Genomic DNA, 18,727 nt, shown 5'->3' on the forward strand with positions numbered 1-18,727 from the left:
ACCATTTTCAGCATGGCTGTAAGTCCCATTATTTTCTGCAGCAGTTGAGCCTCTGCAATGGACACTAAATCACTTCCAGCATGTCAAAAAATGACTTTTCGACTGGTCTCATCACATTTTGTTGAGTCGAGTTTCTCTGCACAAGTTTGAGGCATCACAGCCTGAAAATTGTTAAGCCATCTAAATTGGACAAACAGGGAGCGGTCTAAAAAATGCAGTGATCCTGGAAACTATCTTACATACCTGAATGAAAATTCAGTCAATTTTACAATTGGTGAAATTAGTTTGGATTTGTGGATCTGTTCACGGGATATTTGATCACACACCCTATTGTGTGTGTGTGTGTGTGTGTGTGTGTGTGTATATATATATATATATATATATATATATATATATATATATACCTTACAGTTAATAGTATATGCATATAAAAAAGATGTTGTATTCTTCAACCAACCTTAATCAATGTTTTCATTTAGCAGAAAACACCAGAGTGGACCAAGCAGTCTCCCCAAGGCCAGATCGTCCAATGCTCAGAGAAACTGCAAAAAACCCAGGAGCTACATCTTAGACTCCACAGGCCTAAGATAGTATGTTAAATGTTAAAGTTTATAACAGTACACAGTAGACTTCTGGAACAATATCAGATGAGAGTCAGAGAAAGTGGCAATGTTTAGCCAAAATGCACATGCAAAAACCAAACACAGCTCATCGGTATAAACACCTCATATCAACTGTCAGCACAGCTGAGGAGGGGGGATGACCTGGGCTTATTTTGCAGTCACAGAACCCAGACATTTTCTAGTCATTGATTTGACCATGAACCCATGGCATCCTACAGTCAGATGTGAAGCCCTCTGTCTGACAGGTAAAGCTTAGATCAAATTGGCTCATGCAACAGGACAATGACTTTAGTTTAGACCCCAAGCTAACTGAATGCTGTCAGAGTACCTTAAGAGAGCTGTGCATAAACAAAAGCCCACAAACCACAATGAACTGAGGCAATGTTGTGAATGTATGGAAGCAACTGCTTACTCCAACAACTATGAGAATGGTTTCTGCTCACTTACTGACATTAAGATATTTGTTCTCCTTTTAGTTCAGAGTTTACCACTAAAAACCTAATTGCACAAAACCATTTGATTCACTGTTGCACTTCTATGAAAACATTTTTAACACAGGTTTAATGTGTCTTTTAGACATTTCTACTCACTAATGCTGGACTAACTTGTTTGTACCATACAAGTTTTAACGATTACATTAGATATAATTTGGATCTCAAAGTCACTCTAATTCTAAAAACAGCATTTGAACAATGCCAACATGCACCAGTCGTATTTTACATGGTACACTCAGCAGAGAATTGAGTGTTGAGCAATTATAAATTCATGGCACTAACTATTCATCCTCCTCTGCTCATTCAATTTAAAGCTCTCTCTTTTATGCAAATATAATCTTCCATCCTGCTTCTGTCTCTATATCTCTGTGTCAAGTGCTGCTTCATTAATATTTGATGTGACTTAGGATAATGATGCACTTAGACACTCTGTGTTTATATAAAAGTGTATGTGCATGTAGATGTGGGTACATTTGTGTTTAGAGAGAGGAAGAGAGCTGCACTCCAGCAGCTCTACAGTTTAAAGTTACAAGCTGTGATGTACCACCAGAGGCCAGTAAGCAACAGAGGATCGTTAGTTTTATATTTGTACATGTATTCATGTATATGATGCAATGCAGTACATCATTTATGAATTTGAAGGGCATTTGAACAGTATATTACAATCATCAATCATTGATTAGCTGTTTCCTTTTCATGGTCCCGATGAACTACGCCAAGGTTTTACTTCAAAGTATTCCCATGGTTTTGGTTTCATATCAAAGCCAATATTACAGTAAATGGATTTATTAGATGTGGTAATATGGCTGTAATTCTCAAATGAAGCTCTTTATTAGTTTGAATATAATTTTATTTTTCTTCATGGGACCTCATTAATTGGTGGACACACCAATAAAAATGTCAGATGTTACAAAGCACATGTTCCATGTTAACACAAGGAGAATGCTAGCCAGAGCAAGCCTCATTTGAAAGATTTAAATGAGGTGAAACAACACACAATCCAATAAGAATGAAATTTATGTTAGAGTCTATGCAGATTTGCTCAGTGTAAACTCTTATTACCCTCATAGTGCAGCATGCATGTGTGTTGGTCTGCAGATGGAGGAAGTTCTTTATCATGTAGCTAGAAAACAATGATAAGCTAGTTGTGGTTGTGCTGGGAATTTGCAATTAATGTTTCATCACCCAAGCATGAATTTGTATATATGTATTACAATGACCTTGAATTTAACTGTGATTGTATGAATGACTTTTTTTAACTTCTTTTTTAAGACTTAAAATGTGGAGTCTATGATAGCCATTTATTGATGAGACTATTTATTTATTTATTCAAAACTGAGCTACATCAAAACTTGTAGTTCAAACACACTCACTCTTCTTTTCTGATTTGTCCCTGTTGCTTTCACCCAGGGCTAGATAAGCTCAGCATATATCCATAATGCATGGGTGCTTGTATCTATTTGTGTTTGCTCTGATTAATATTTATTTTATAACTTTTAATAGGACGTACTGTGTTGTTCTGCCCTGTAATCGACACTAACATGAGGATTTTAATAACTTACTCAAAACTGTATACACCTACTGTTAAATATTCTGTTGTGGTAAATAATTTTCAGCCGTGTATTTCTTCTGTTCAACTCTGCATTGAACTGACTTTAATTAAAATGTACTTTAGGTCTTTGTTCCATTAACAGATAATGAAAGTGTGTTAGTTTTTCTAACAGATCATGTGACCCTGCATTTACTATGTTCCTCATCGATGCACTTTTGCACAGTGTTTATGAATTTATTTTACAGAGCTGCACACTTACCTTGCGCTCACATGAACAAACCACTGCATGCAGTACACGCACGGAGATAGATACACACAAAGTAGGTCACCTTGATGTGTGAGGCTGTGCTCAGCTGGTATGTTTGTGTGTGTTTGTGTGTATTTGTGTTTTAGTGTTTATGTATCCTTGTGGATTGTGTTTTTGTCCTTTTACATTCCCCTCTGTGTCCTCCTGCCCCCCGAGAGAGTTGAGTCATTAGAATAGCTGGAAGTCACTTAGCCCAAACTATAATTTAATTACAGGACCTGAAGTCAGATGCACTTACACTCAGGAGCATCCACAGATAATGATATCATACAGTGAGTAAGAACATGAGGAGTGTAAATAAATGAGCCTGAGCTGACATCATGCATCTCTGTGCATATTTGCACAAAGGGCATAAGACCAAAAAGCTATCAACAATGATAACAAAGCACAACACAGGAGGTGTGATTTCTTTTTCTTGGAAAAACAAAAGTAAATGAACATTCATAATATTCTTTATCACAATATTCACTGAAAAAAAATCATGTAGTAGTTCTCTGTAACACAGCTTCCTTTTACAGATAAGGGTAATTTATTTCTATAAACTTCAGAACCTTTGTCACACTTTTTTTCACCTTACTTTACGAGTACTTTTCAAATCTAAGGACATGGGATCATATACAAACAGCCATGTAAGCACTTACAGTAAACTGGCCTTACTCTGTTTCGAGAGAGCATCCACCCCACATGTTTCCCTTATTATTTTAGCCCTGGCATTTAGTTTCCTGACTCCATTAAGCAAAAAAAAAAAAAAAAAAAAAGGCGCGGGTGGGGAGTTTGAAAACAAAGCAATGAAAACCAATCTGCTGAAAATGGCTCGCACAGCCTGTGTAGATGGATTTCAAATGGAATTATTCAGTAAGTGATGGCTCCACCATTACACATAAACAAAAATCTGAATTGTTCAAAAAAAAAAAATGAATAAGACCCTCTACGTTTTATCATTTCCATTAAATTCTGTCAAACGGCTTGTTCAGACAGGGGTAATTATTGGAATGACTCGTCAAATGAGTCGAGCCATGACACAAATAAAAATGCACCCTGATGAATCGAACCGGTCCTACACGGATATAGAACCGGTTATAGTAGTATGCTGTGTTTGGCTCAACCCTCCAGTGACTGCTGTGAAAGTAACCACTGATGACGACAGCGCGTAAATCAGCAGCTGGAAACGAGAGGCACTCTGGCTGCGCCGTTTGAACGGTGGACACAGGTGCCTCCCGACACAACCTCGCCAGCTCCACATCCAAGAGACTGAAAAGCGTCTGCACACGTTCTCAGTTGGATGGTGATTTTTTTTTTTTTTTTTTAAACATGAGCCGAATGCTGTGCTGTTCTCGCGTCGTTCCAGCGTGGTGAACTTTACAAGCTAATGAGTCAAATTTGAACACTTAAAAGTGCCAAAAGAGGCAGAACAATGAATTCACTGGAGATGTCTACGACGTATCAGAGCTCCCCAGCGCCTAACCAAAGCTACCTTCCAACTGCCATCTACGACACGCCAAACCCCTCCGGGATGGAGAGGCAAATCCGCCTGCTGCTTTTCGGTTTGTGCGTAACCATCGCCGCTGTAACGTTAGTTGGAGGTGTGTATTCGCTGCTGTCTGTCCTCCGGATGAGGAAAAAAACCTCCCTGTGTGTCATTGTGGCTTCCATGTCGGTGGACGACCTGCTCAGTTTGGTCCCACTCGCTTTATTCATGCTCCTTCAGTGGGAAGCAAATGGAGGTGAAGGGTCGGGCAGCCTGTGCACTTTATCTGGACTTCTGTACGTGTTCCAAGGTGTTTCGAGCAATATGAAGGCTTGCCTTATAGCAGCCTACACTTTTTATGTCACCAAGAGATTCGGAGTGCTTCAGTCTGTGCGCCGGCCACTGAGAGTAATGTGGGCTATTGCCGGTGTGTGGGCGGTCAGCCTGGCCGTCAGTGTCCTACCTTTATGCGGATGGGGAAGCTTTACGCCGGCCTCTCTCGGGTGTTTCCCAGAGAGCGACAGTTTTTACATTTTGCTGCTCTTCTCTCTATATTTTCTGTGTTTTTGCGGCTTGTTATTTTTCTTTATCCCCCTCACTTACCAGCTGCTGTGCTCCAGGGAGCCCCAAAGGACTTTATTGTACCCCAGCTATCTAGAAATGGCAAGAGGACTGAGCGGAACCACCCCTCTCTGTGATTTGCAGTCCTTTTCCCGGGACAGCCTGAATAAAAGTTTCGGGGCGTACAACGAACTGAGTCCAAGTTCGTGCGGGACAGAGATCAGGGAGAAAGAGGACAGCAGTTTGTCCCCAGTGTCTGCCAGTGATCAAAGGACAGCTACTGTCGGGGATTCGCCTGTGGTGTTTGCACAAAAGCGCTTCTCCATGATCCTGGCGGTTGTCAGAGTTGTTTTATGGATGCCAATGATGGTAAGAAGCCTCATAAAAGCAAATGTCCCAGTAAATGGTGCCAAAAACAACACCATAATAACTTTTTAGCAAATGGCCTGCCAACCCATTGATCTACTTGGCTTGGAGCCTTTTAGTTGTATTACCTTGAAATGAAATCATTTATTATTCATTTAGTTGGAATGCTATTCAGCGCTCGGTCTGTAGAAAATCTATGAAACTCCAACCGAAATCTAACAAGAAACCGCCTCATAATTATAGAACAACCTCTGGACAACAAAATAAAACCTCAATACCTAACTTTAAAGTAAAATCACTTTAACCCAAGGTCTCTGTTTGGCTTTATATAGCTACACAGATTGTTTTGGTGATTTATTGCCGTAATCGGTGAGGTGAGCAGACCACTGAAAATAATCGTAAAGGGTTATATTGTATGTTTCTGGCCAAGGGTGACGTCAGCAGCCACCATCCGATCAAATCCACGAAAGTGCTTAACAGCCAATTAGAGACTAGCAGGGTCTCTGTGTGGCACGCGGCTGAACAGTATCCCCTAATCAGATCACTGTTCTTGGTGGCGCATATGCTGTAAGCTGTAAGGGTTAATAATGTGGAGGGGAAATAAAGTGGAGTCGTTTAATAGAAGTGTTTTGTTCTCTTTTTACTTTCTCTGTCACTAAAAATGAATGAAATTCCTTATCTTGTTAAAGACTCCATCAGAAATCCTTCACAGTGAGGAGGATACATTGTGAACAATGTCCTTAGTTGCCAGAGATTGAAATGTGGAATTTATTAATAATCTGACATCTTTGAATTATTTCAATTTAACTTCACGGTTTGCTGCCTGTCTTGTAAAACCTTGATATTTTTTAAAAGAAGGGTTTTTTTTAATGCATTTTTTTTGTATTTCACAAAATAATCTCCCTAAAAGGCTTTGAGAACAATTGTTTGCAAGTTTTATGTAACACCTTTAGGGCACTATTCACTGGGTTTGCTTTGTGAAATACATCCATGCTTTGCAACACCAAGTTCCTCTGTTACAAGAGTTGTTCTTGTTCAAAAAAAAAAAAAAGAAAAGAAAAGAAAGCAAAAGAATAAAGTGTAGGTGATAAATGCTGTGCAGCAGTGATGGACAAAGAGAATTGGCATTCCAAACTTGCAACCCTCTCAAATGAATAAAAACAAATGATGATTAATACGAAAATGTCAAGATATCACCGGTCAGAAATACAGTAATTTCACATGTTTTGTTTCTGTGGATTAGAATATTTTCATTGGTGTTGGTTTTGTTTTATTGTAGCTGTATTATTTGTAGCCATCTTTAAATTTGAGCACACTCAGGTGCAATGCTAAAGTGCCGCTGGCCCACTGGAATACGGAACATAGGAAAATTAAAATCAAGAAAGCCCAGTATGTGTGAAAGGTCTGTGCAATTTATTTTCATTCATGTGTCTCCCTCCCACAACTTCCTCATGTATATTAAATCAGAGACTCCTCAATGACTTAATTTCTCTCCTTTTTTCCCCCCTCACAGACTTTGGTACTGGTGCGCCACGCAATCAATGCACGCAGCTCCTCCCTGGAGACTTTGAGCTTCTTTCTCACTCTGCTGGCGCCTGCGGTCACTCCGTTATTCATGCTTTCTGAGCGCTGGATCCACATGCCATGTGGCTGCTTCATTAACTGCAAACGGGAACCAACACCAGAACCCTCAGGTAGATGATGGCACGGCACAAATTAACTAACTGTGCACAACCAAATGTCTTTTTACACAGTAAAAGCCAAAACAACTGTTCCCGTGTGGTACAGGGGGAAACGGTGATGATTTTGCAGGGTGAAGAAAATAAAATTTTCTCACTTTTCTTTCTCACAGTGATGAAAAGAAGATTTAAGTTCAACCTTTCCTTCCAACAAGGCTACGGAGTGTACAAGTTGTCACATGCCACCATGTCACATAACAGTCCTCCCATTGAGAAGCCTGCTTATCACAGCCTTTTTAACTGTGACTTCCCTAATGCCCGTCATGATGCGCTTCAAAGTGGTGCGCTCTCTAGGCTGGGGCCCAATTTTGATTTCAGCACCACGTGCCCAGTGAACAGCTCCTCTCATGCAGATCTTCTATTGGAAGCAGTGGCTGGTGGCGAGGAGGCACTGGCTGATTGTGCTCCACTTCCCCATGAGAACCATGGGAATGATGAGAAATTCTGCTGTGTCCCTTCATTGGCTTCTCATCACCGGGAACAGGATCATAGTTTCACTGACACGTCATCAGTGTTTGAGGGGCCTGAGAGGAGGCTTTCACATGAGGAGTGTCGGAAAATCGAGCTGACAGACTGGGAGTGGTGCAGGAGTAAATCCGAGAGAACACCCAGACAGGTACACCAGCATTCAGCGTAACCAGTGTATTTGTTGGCTCTTGAACCATTAAATGAATCATTTGTGTCTGTCACTTTGTGGTTTATGGCTGGCATTAGGCAGTTTTTCCACACACTGCAACTCTATTGCTTTCATAAATTAATCAAAGAAACCTAGGCTTTACCATGCAACGTGCAGTAACATAGTGTAGTGGTGATCATTTAAGAGTAATTAGTGTTTCGTGACCGTAAAACAGACACATTTTATTTTATCTCCCTTGGTGCATTTACATTTTGTTTGAAAGGAAATTAAAAAAATTTTATTGTGGTCCACTTGTATAGAGACACAGGACGATAGACGATGGAATAGGGTACAATATTTACACAGCCAGTCTTTAAGGAAGTGTTTGATGAGAAAGGCTTACATACTGTTGGTTTGGGGTTTTTTTTTCCACATCTAAAAATATGCCTCTTTATAATCAAGCTGACAGCCTTGGAACTGTGCGTGAGATTTAGATAAAATCCTTAAAATCGTCTCTCCTCTCCTCTCCTCACATATTCTTATCTGTTCTGAGCTTTTATCACTTATAGAGCAATCGATCAAGTTACCGCACACCATTTTAGTAGCCAATGCCAGCCTGTCTTTCAAAACCAAATATACATCCAGAAACTTAAAATTTATTATGTCTAGTGAATTTCTTTCACTAGAAATAAGTTGAAGTTGGAGGAATGTGCAGCTTTAAAATGCTTACAGTTTAAAGATCAGCATCAGTGAGATTCGTTGGATGTTAGCTTCCTCATGTGTGTTTATGAACAATTTGTGCAGGTTAAATATTTGAGTGAAAGTTGAATTTAAAAAACAAACAAACAAACAAACTTATTTCCAATTCATTCTGTAGTTCACGTTTAATCAAACACACACATTGATTCAGTATATACTGTACAGTGGTGTTTCTATACCGGGACTCAAAGTTATCATTTATTCAGGTACTCAATATTTTACTCTATCCACTAGCAAAGTCAAAGAGCACTAAAGCTTGAGACAGTTTGCTAGAGACCACTATCCACTAATCCATTTTAATCCATTTCTTTCTTTGTTGTTGACATCCTGTGTTCTTATAATACCAGAAGCTTAATTCTCTTTGTGTTTCGCTAGAGCCAACTGAATTGTTAAACAAGGACAAAGCAGTAAAGGCCTAATGATTAATGTATCCTGGCATTGGAGATAAACGACACAGATGAGAGAGCAGCCTCACTTGTGAAACAGAGCAGCCACAGGCATTAACTTTGAAACTAAACTGTGACTGTTAGAACAATAACACTATCAGACTTGATATAGGTTCATTCAGTAGACTGTGGATGTAAACAGACATGGAAACATACAGGCATGTACACACATGAACACACGCTGTAGCTGTTTCTATTTCTTTTTCTTTCTCTGCTCTACTTATAAGTTTGAAGTGTTTCACTCTGAAAATCACCAGAGGGTGGAAAATCCATGGAGCATGCATCTACAGCTTGGTTTTGGCACTCACTTTGCATCATGTATAAGTCTAAGATGCTCACTGCTGGTGTGTGTGTATGTGTGTGTGCGTTTCCCTGCCCTACTTCTCAGTATACTAGTCAATATATATGTCTCTCTAGGCCTTAATCATTGATTGGGGTCTTTAAATGTGGAATCATGATTACAGTGCAGTTTACAAACAAACATAAAAACACTGCCAAACAACAAAGTAAAATGAAGCCTTTTTTTTCTGTATCCACCAACCATTATGTTCCTCAAACACATTTACAAAAGACATAAAGAAACACACACACAACGTGTTATTACTGTATAAATACAGAAAGCCAAACAACAGATGAAAGACAAGCCAAAATACTTTGTGATTTATAGTTCTTCCAGGCTGTGTTTTGTTCCGTGTTAGCAGACTAGATGTCATTACCCATCGTCTTTTCTCCTTACTGTCAGCCCATCTGGCCTTCGGGAGCCAGGGAAAGAGGTGGAATTAGAGCTTAAACACATCTTTACCCTCTCTGTGACATATCTGTTAGCAAGCACAGAGTCAGGGTCCACTTACAAGCCCTTTTCCCCAAGAGGAAATGGAGAACTAATGTGCATTAAGGTATGGAGGACTGAAACCAAATTACTCTAAAGAAAAAGATTGTCCAATGCAATGAAATATAGAGACTTAAAAAAAATACTGACTTTGAATAAGTATGAAGTTGATACAATTTAAATAATAGATTACTGTATGTGTGTATGCTGACACTTCAATTAATTAAAGGTGTGAAATAAGCAAATGAGTCATGCTGACAACCTGATGCTTTGCTGTCCTAATGTGTTTATCCCTATTTAGTGTATTTGAATACCAAGATTTTAATACCAACTAACCTTAAACACAAAGAACTACACAAGCGTATTAATTACTATTAATTAGTAATTGAGAATAACTTACTTACTGTTTACTTACTTGTTATTTAACTGTTCAGTTCTTAAGCTATTACTGATTACAAGACACCGTGTGGCCACAAATCTGGGAAGAAAAAATGAAAACTTTAAGGGAATATTACCTTCTGCAAGTTTCCAAATGACCTGTTTACAAACAAACAGGCAAGTTACATTGTTCTCTTACAATCTGGGGGAACTTCAAATAACTATAGGACACACATGTGTTTACTTTGGAACAACAGTCTCAACAGTCATTCCTGTGGGAGGCACGAAACTCTGTTTACTGATGTTCATTTATGTTTCATTTATACATCTAACCACAAGTTATGCTGGCTGTAATCAAAATTACTGTTCTTCTTTCTTCTTCCAATAATTCTTTTAATTTGAATCAACATAAACATTACACAAAATATCTTATTTAAACAATATATAACCTATTAACAGCAAGTCTTGGTATTCATCTAAAAAGGGAATGAAATATAGTGAAACATCAAAAAATATCTCAGTATTAGTTAACTTCAATACAGTATTTGTGCTCTTCAGTTGTCACCTGCTGCAAATTAAAAAGGAAAAAAAACTAACTGGATCTAACTTGTTACAGTAAAAGTTATTTACTGTTCCTTAGAAACAAATATTAGCTTTATGCCGATTTTTGGATCACAACGTGTGCCTGGACATGTTAGCATCCATGTACAGTGCTTAACAAATTTATTAGCTTTATTAGCCTAAAAAACAAGAAAACAGAAGCATCTTTCAGAAGCTTGTTTTTATACAAAAAAATAACTGAATTCATTGGATGTAATTCATGTGTTTATACCCAAATTTGAATCGGCATGCTGGCCTTTTTTTAAGAAAGTCGGGAATTAAGCAAGTACAACATTCCACCCCTAATATTTTTTTCTGTTTAGGAGTGCAAGTAAGTAACTTTAGTTTTTCATACTAAATAGAGTAATATTAATGTGTTTTACTATAATTTTCTCCCTTGGTGCATTTAACAGTTTATTTCAAAGTTTATGGATAGGGATATTTTAGCACTAAAGGACTTGCACATCTTAGTGGATTTAACAGTACAGAAACATAAAAAAAATAATTTGGTAATTACATTGGATGGCCGTTTAACACATTTAAGCACAGTAAAATGTGAATGTAATGATTATTTAGAACTTAATGCATCCTACAGCCTAAAATATGACATTAAGGCTGCTCTTGCTAATTATCTTACATTGACATACTGTCAATGTAAGTATGTCACATGCATACTTACTGGAGGCAGTTTCAACCTGTTATCCAATAGCTGAATCTTACTTGTTTGAGCTATGAATATATGGCTGCAAAGACCGTCAACCTCTTCCTGGAGTGGCTTTTATAACAGCAATGAGCCCACATGGCATCATATATTTAATTGGTATATTTAAGTTGTATTTACTTAAATAATATCTATATTTTGATTCAGTTTTATGCGCACTCACTACGCAAGTGATTGCACCATAACTCTGTTAGCAAATTTTTTTAAAAAGTTATCATCACTGCAAAGGTCAGCACCACGTTTAATGGCGATCCAGTAGTTTTGTTGCCATTTCCTTAATCACTGGGGTCAACATCAATTTGGCATAAAAGATCAGAACAGACTTACTGCCAGCAATAGGGAAACAGTTCAAAAGATGTTAGAATACACTGACTGGGCGCTATACAAGTACAGGCCTTATTAGTATTCATTTTAAAATATCATCACATCTGCATTGGCAGAATTTGAAATTAGCTCCCTTAGTCCCTTAGCCCCCCTTTCCATTGCACCCTACACCCACGAGAAAAGCATGGTTATATGCACGGAAATATCTGACAACATTCACACCCCACTTGTGCAGGTGTAAGCCTTCTGTGTAGTCCCACCACTTCTTATTTTTTATGCAGACTTTTTTTTAACCTTATATCACTCATTCGATCTATTCTGCAAATAGCTTCAGCTGACCAAAGTCCTCTAGCACAAGTTAGATTTTCGTTGGACAACACAAAAGAGGTGCAAAATGGTTATTGTGGATTTTTTTTAAAGGCATTTTAAAAATAAAAGAAAAAAATAACTTTATTGAGATGGAAAAGGAAAAGCCAGGTGATCCTTTGGGGAGCATGTTAAAATAGGATTTTATATGTAAGATGAAGAAAGGCATGTGAAAATATCCAGAAAGAAATCAATCAGTGTGCTTCCCACATGATGTGTTCTGAACGTTATTTGATTTACGTGACAATGTGTTTTCAGCTCAGCTTTGCAGTCTTTGTCTCTCCCTCTATGTCTCTCTCCATTCACAATGAGGCAAACATAATGACAGGGAACGAGGCAGATTTGGGGGAGATTGCCAATAGACTGGCATCTGCTTTGTTTCTGTTGTGCATCATAGTCACAATCAGATTATTATATTTAACTAAATAATTTAGAAGCTTAATTAGACCTGCCACAGGTCTCCCTACTTCTGTGCCACATGATGCTTCTATTTTCCTCTGCCATCAGTATGCACAGTCTCAAACATATTTTCACAGAGGCTCACTTTGATCTACTCTCTGGCGTCATAATCTCTACTAAAGCAGTGTAAATGTGTGACTGAAAAACATGAAATATGATTGAAAAAATGAAAATTAAACTAAAAATGTAGACTCATAATTAAAAGCAAGCTGATAAGCCGTTGGAGAAAATTTGCCTGATACTGTGCACTGAAACTTTGCTCTTCGAATCTAATAACGGCCAAATAATATGTCAGTCATTATTTGTGTTTGTGTGTTTTTTCACTGAAAGGTCTGTTGGCCTCTACATGCATGAAGTCTTGACATCTCATTTTAACAGCCAAGTGCTGTTGTTAGGGCTCTACATGCAAGCCTCATTAATTCTTGGATAGAAATGGCTGGTCAGCACATTCATCTTACTGCACTTGACATCAGGCACATAATGTAACTTCAGTTACTTTAAACAACAGGAATGAGATGGAAAATGAGTTGTAGTCACAGTGAAGTATTAGTTGCTTTGGATTTATTGTCAAGAATGAGCGGCCAAGGCGGAATTTAATAGCAGTTTGATTTTCAAATAAAGACGATGTGCTAAATTCTGACTGAATTTTTGTTCTTTTCTGTGTTTTTCCTGTGCAGCGTACATCAGGTGGTCTATCAATTCCCCTGTGCGCCTTTCAGGGAACTGTATCTTTACAAGCACCTACAGGGAAGACGCTGTCTCTCTCCACCTACGAGGTCAGCAGTGATGGTCGAAAGATCTCCCCGAACAATGCCAAAAAGGTAATGTCATCTCAGCACTCTCTTTGTTTAAACTCATGTTGGAAGACAGAATTTATTTCCTCCGTAGTATGGCATTGTGGGAAATGCTCTTTGCATTCGTACTGAGAATAAATACAAATATGAATCGCTTGCCTACTCCTTTGTTACAGGATATTACATGCTGTGATCAGCGATCACTATAATTTACTTAAATGTGTTTGTCTGTGTTTAAATTAAAAGAAAGGGGTAAATTATGATTTAGTTAGCTTTAAAAATGTTGTTAGGTACATTTTTAAGCTTTGAAATAATTTTCCAGTCTGTAAGTAAATCTAGTCTGAAATTAAGCTAAGAGCTACCTGGCTCTGGCATCATATTTAAGATTTAAGCGAGGTAAATATTGTTTGTGAGATCAATTTTACTCTCTTATATAGCCATCAAGAGCGGCATAGTTTTAGCCATTTCTCTCACCATCAAAAACATTCTAGATTATTTTTCCTGTCATGTGCTCCTGATTGCAACACAACTCACTTCTAGAATTAGCCCTATAAGACCTTGAATCAGTGAAATGTGGAAAAGGAAATTCCTAGTTATCAATAAATATAAAATATGTCCATATGCGCTGTGTAACAAATAAAAAGAAACCATTTATTTTCATAAAATGACTAGCTTAAAAAAGTAGATTTAAAATTTCTTCTGGGAGTTCCACTGGGAAAAGATTAATGGAATAGAGTTTTAGAAATCAATTATAACATTGTGAGATATTTTTGTACGACATCAAGTACACTGTGGTCCAAAACAAAACATGAAATCTCTCTTCCCCTCAGGTGGAAGTTTATCGTTCGAAGTCAGTTGGCCATGAGCCCAGTGCAGACGAAACAGCATCCAGAGGCCAGGGTGGAGATGTGAACGCCAGCTGTGTAGGAATGGGGATGGAGATTGGAATGGAGATGGGAATTGGAGCTGGGGTTGGGGACACTAATGTCAAGATCCATCTTGAAGTTTTGGAAATTTGTGACAATGAAGAGGCAATGGACAGCGTCTCTATCATATCTAACATCAGTCAGTCCTCCACCCATGCCCGCTCGCCATCACTTCGTTACTCCCGAAGGGAGAACCGCTTTGTCTCCTGTGACCTGGGTGAGACTGCTTCTTACTCCCTGCTCATCCCCAGCAGTGGCACCACAGAAGCAGAGACCATAAATATCACTATACCTGACACTGTGGAGGCTCATCGGCAGAACAGCCGACGCCAGACACAGGAGAGCTCGGGGTATCATGAGGAGATACAGCTGCTCAATGAGGCCTATAGAAAGCAAGCTGGGGAGAGGGAAGAGTGACATACATACAGAATAATAATAGGGTGGCTCTCTGGTGGAGGTTGAAAAAGCACCTCAGACAGTAAAGGCTGTGAGACAAATTTCCTAATCATTCCACATTTACTTCTTTCTGATCACCGCTCTAACAGAGTTGACAGGTGACCCAAATAGAGGCTTAGCTGAAGACTGTAATAGTCTGTTTGCCTACTCTTGTACTTCCTCTTTAGCTAATATCAGGAGAGCACGTTTACTGCCTATATGTAGAGTACACAGAGATATATTAGACTGTAAAATGATATATATTGTAAATCAAGTGGAACACAGACCTATGTCAAATAGACAGTAGAAGAGAATCAGTATTTTAGTAGTGTATCTGTATTCTTGCTTTCACCATATGCCAGTTTGTTATCACAGAAGAAGCAGGTAGAAGAAAAAATCACAGATGTAAAGGAGGAAAAAAGGACCAAGGTGTGATCACGTGTCTGACATGAAACAGCTCCAGTAAACTACGTCACTGGTGACTCAGCTGTGAGGCGAGGGGTCACCTGACCCATGTGTCTGACTCATCTGAGCATGTGTTGTGCATTTTAGTATCTGTGCCCATAGAGATGAGGGTATATGTTTGAGAGCATTGATCTGTGATGTCAGTTAACAAAAATCTTCACATGCTTACCGTGAAAAAAAAATTGTGTTTATTCTGCATATATTTCTTCGAATTGTGTTTCATTTTCACCCAGCTGCAATGTCTAAAATGTCTATCTGCTATCTAATTTGGGGCTGGGAGGGTAGGGTGAATCCACCATCACTGTTTAGGATGTAAAACAAGAAGAAGTGAAGCAAACATTTTTTTTTTTGTTACTTCTTCAGAACAGTTTTCTGCCTTGCACATGTTTAGTGCAATTTAAATGAGTGACTGTGCATATTTTACCACAGCAGGCAGCATATGAATGTACATTCCAGAACCACTTCAGGGGATCATCTGTCTGCCCGCTCGGTTTTCTTCCCATCCAATCGGTGAGCCACAGGGACCTCTTACTTTCTATCTAATACATGCATATATTCAGGACTGGAGTAAAATTTTCATAGATGGGACTGTGTAAATCAGTATTGTTTGACAGGGGTTAAGAATGTCTTTCTGAATCATATAAATCTTCATTCTCTCAGATGACATCATTATTTATATGCACATATACATGTACTTGTGTGTAGAAAAAACAGTGGAACTGGTATTGAAGACTAATTTTAAAGTATATATGTATTTATGTTTGTTTTATGGTGTTGTCTTCTATATGTTAGCTGTTTGGTTTTTTGAACTTCAACACAGCCTTGGCACAGCGAGGACTTCATTTGCAAGCTTTTGAATTGTTCTTTAGGGAGTCCCAGCCATCAGCCTCAATGTCTCCCATCCTCCTGAAGACCGTTTTCATTAAAGATTCATACAAGAAAATTGCCTCCAACAGTACTGCGATGCATTCCTAGTTCAAGCGCTCCTAGGCAAAATGTGAGAGTAAATACTGTACAGGCATGTGAATCGTGATGAATGCAACACTGTATTCAATGTCAACCATGTCAACTGTTAATGGTGCCAAAGGTTTTTAGCTGAGCAGTGCTCCATCTTTCCAGCTTAACAGCGTGGATGTGATTCCATTATGTGTTTGTTCTCATTGTTAAACTACAGCTCAGCTTCTGGTCCAGAATTTTCATAAATTCAGCAAGTAATTGTTATTTGTCTTGTTATTAAGAATTCTGAGTTGCACATCAGCTGCACCAGTATTTGCATGTTTATTCATTCATGTCAACCATCTGGAGCTATTTGGTAACACACTATTTGGATTCAAATGGAATTATTTACCACAAATTAAAAGGCAAGTAAAGTGCAATAGTTAGCTACTTTGGAGAGTGACCTATATAATATGTAACATCATTGGTTGCTGTGGCCCTAGGGTTTGGAATGTGACTAATCCACAACAGCTGTATGATGTCTTTATTTTGCTCAGTGTTCAAGATGGCAGAAAAACAGCATCAAAAACATATTTCTTTTATAAGCTATTTCATAGGGAAAATTCTGAAATTGCTTATTATATATTATCTGTGTACAGCTAACAGTTATTTTGAAACCAAATGACAAGAAAGTAGGAGAAAATTTAAAAGAGGCTGCACGAGGCTGCAAAAGCATAACGTAAAAAAACAAAACAAAACTGCAATATCAGAAACCTTGACCAGAAGCTATTCCTGATGTTTTCATCAGTTCTCTCTGATTCAAGGACTTTCACCTCCCACTCACAACCTCACTGTTTATGCTGAAACAATAAGGTGCAGGTAAGCCTGCATCAAAATGCAGCATCAGTGGCACTGTGTGAGACCTCTAGTACAATATGTGCACCTCTAAAGAGCACAGCATGATTTCTGAAAATGTAAAAATCCAGAAGGAGATAAAATCACTATATTAAAACCTGAGGCTTTTTATTGGAGGTTTTTGAAATTCATCTGGTCAGGGATTGCTTGTATGGATTACAGCTAGCCCCTAGGGTAACGAACATGGTGTATATATGAGCTGTACACCTGCAACAGTGCTGAAAGGTTCAGGGAATGGAGGCTTGGAGCATATGAAACAGTGCTTTCTTCTTTCATGTCATTTGCTTTCCACAATCCCTCTACTACTCAAAAGGCTTTACTCCCAGTATGTTTTTTAATACCTTCCCCAAGTTTAGCAGTATTTTTTCCTGTATCATTTTCTCTCTGACATCCCTTCATTTTGAATCCCCCATCTGTTCTCTTTAGAGTACCCAGCAGAGATACTGATAGTACTCACAGAGTTCAAAATAATGACAAAGATAAAAGAATTGGCAGCTGAAGCAAAAACATGAGTCACTCCCAACTTAAAGTTTACCTGATCACTGTGGAGCTATTTTCTTTTTTAATGTCCAAAGACACAACTGAATATATTTCTGTCAAAGCTGAACAGGGAGCCTTTGTACAAGCAGGTCCAGTTAGTACTTGATGAAAATGAGATTCTCAAATACAAACTGAAAATAAGATTTTACACAAATTAGTCTTTCACACCAAACTGCTAATAAATCATTTCATCGTCACAAATCACTATTCTCTGCTCTGGGAAACTGTCTTCTTTCAAATGCATCTCCTTAATAACTAAATAGCTGAATGTGGAAGTACTGTGTAAGTATTCATTTCACTGATTATAAAAGGAAATCGTGTCTTTGATGGTTCTGATGATCACAGTGGGCGTGAAAAGAAAGATTTAATTTAAAAGTGGCAAAGCATGATATTTCCTGACAGGAACAGAAAGATTAAGGGTGGGATCTACCCTGTCACCTCCCATGAACATCCTGCACAAATCTTTCACACCACTCTTTCTACTCTCTCATCTGTGAAATGTGCTTCATGGCACAGATAGGGTGTCTATTGCTTTTAATTTGCAGGGCAAAGACACAGAGTAGAGAGAAGTAAACAATAAGGAAAAAGCACAGATTTTCCCCATATGACATTGCTGCTAATTTGAAATAAGAGAATGCAGAGTATAATCCGATTAGATTTGGAGCATTCAGAAACAGAATCAGTGAACGGTGACGTAACCGCTACAAAAGTCAGATAAAGCCAAAGCAATCAGTGACTGAGGAGAATGGTTACTTAATAAGGATGTATCACTACTAATACTAATTGTTAATGGTTTAGTTTTCATTTTAAATCTTACAAAAAATTATATTAAAAAACAGTGCTGAAGTGTAGCAGAGCCAGACCCTTTAAGGTGACAGTCAGCAGTCACGGTGAATCTTTTTCATTTGGTGGCAACCTTTAAGGCCCAGATAGCAGGTCATTCCCTAATGTTCCTTAAACTGCAGTGTGTGAACCTGGTACAGCAATTACTTTGACAAGACAGACTGTTTTTGTCTGTGCACAGAGGCCCCAGAAGATATTTAGCAATCTAAATAGTCAACAAAAGGTTATTTCAGGGCCGGAACCCTCCTATTAAACTGGTGTTTAA

The 18,727-nt window shown here is 38.4% G+C and overlaps 1 protein-coding gene across 1 annotated transcript; it reads left to right on the forward strand.

The window, feature by feature from the left end:
• Nucleotides 1-4,079: 4,079 nt before the first annotated feature.
• On the forward strand, nucleotides 4,080-17,823 carry LOC146373654 (putative G-protein coupled receptor 149). The gene is made up of 5 exons (XM_084951654.1): nucleotides 4,080-5,374; nucleotides 6,885-7,065; nucleotides 7,224-7,726; nucleotides 13,286-13,429; nucleotides 14,233-17,823. The coding sequence occupies exons 1-5, from the start codon at nucleotides 4,391-4,393 to the stop codon at nucleotides 14,743-14,745; spliced, it is 2,325 nt and encodes a 774-aa protein (XP_084807780.1). The 5' UTR covers nucleotides 4,080-4,390; the 3' UTR covers nucleotides 14,746-17,823.
• Nucleotides 17,824-18,727: the final 904 nt, after the last annotated feature.

Source organism: Perissodus microlepis, chromosome 14 (genome assembly GCF_051167445.1).
Source record: "Perissodus microlepis isolate ML-2025 ecotype Zambia chromosome 14, ASM5116744v1, whole genome shotgun sequence".
Classification (NCBI taxonomy): Eukaryota; Metazoa; Chordata; class Actinopteri; order Cichliformes; family Cichlidae; genus Perissodus; species Perissodus microlepis.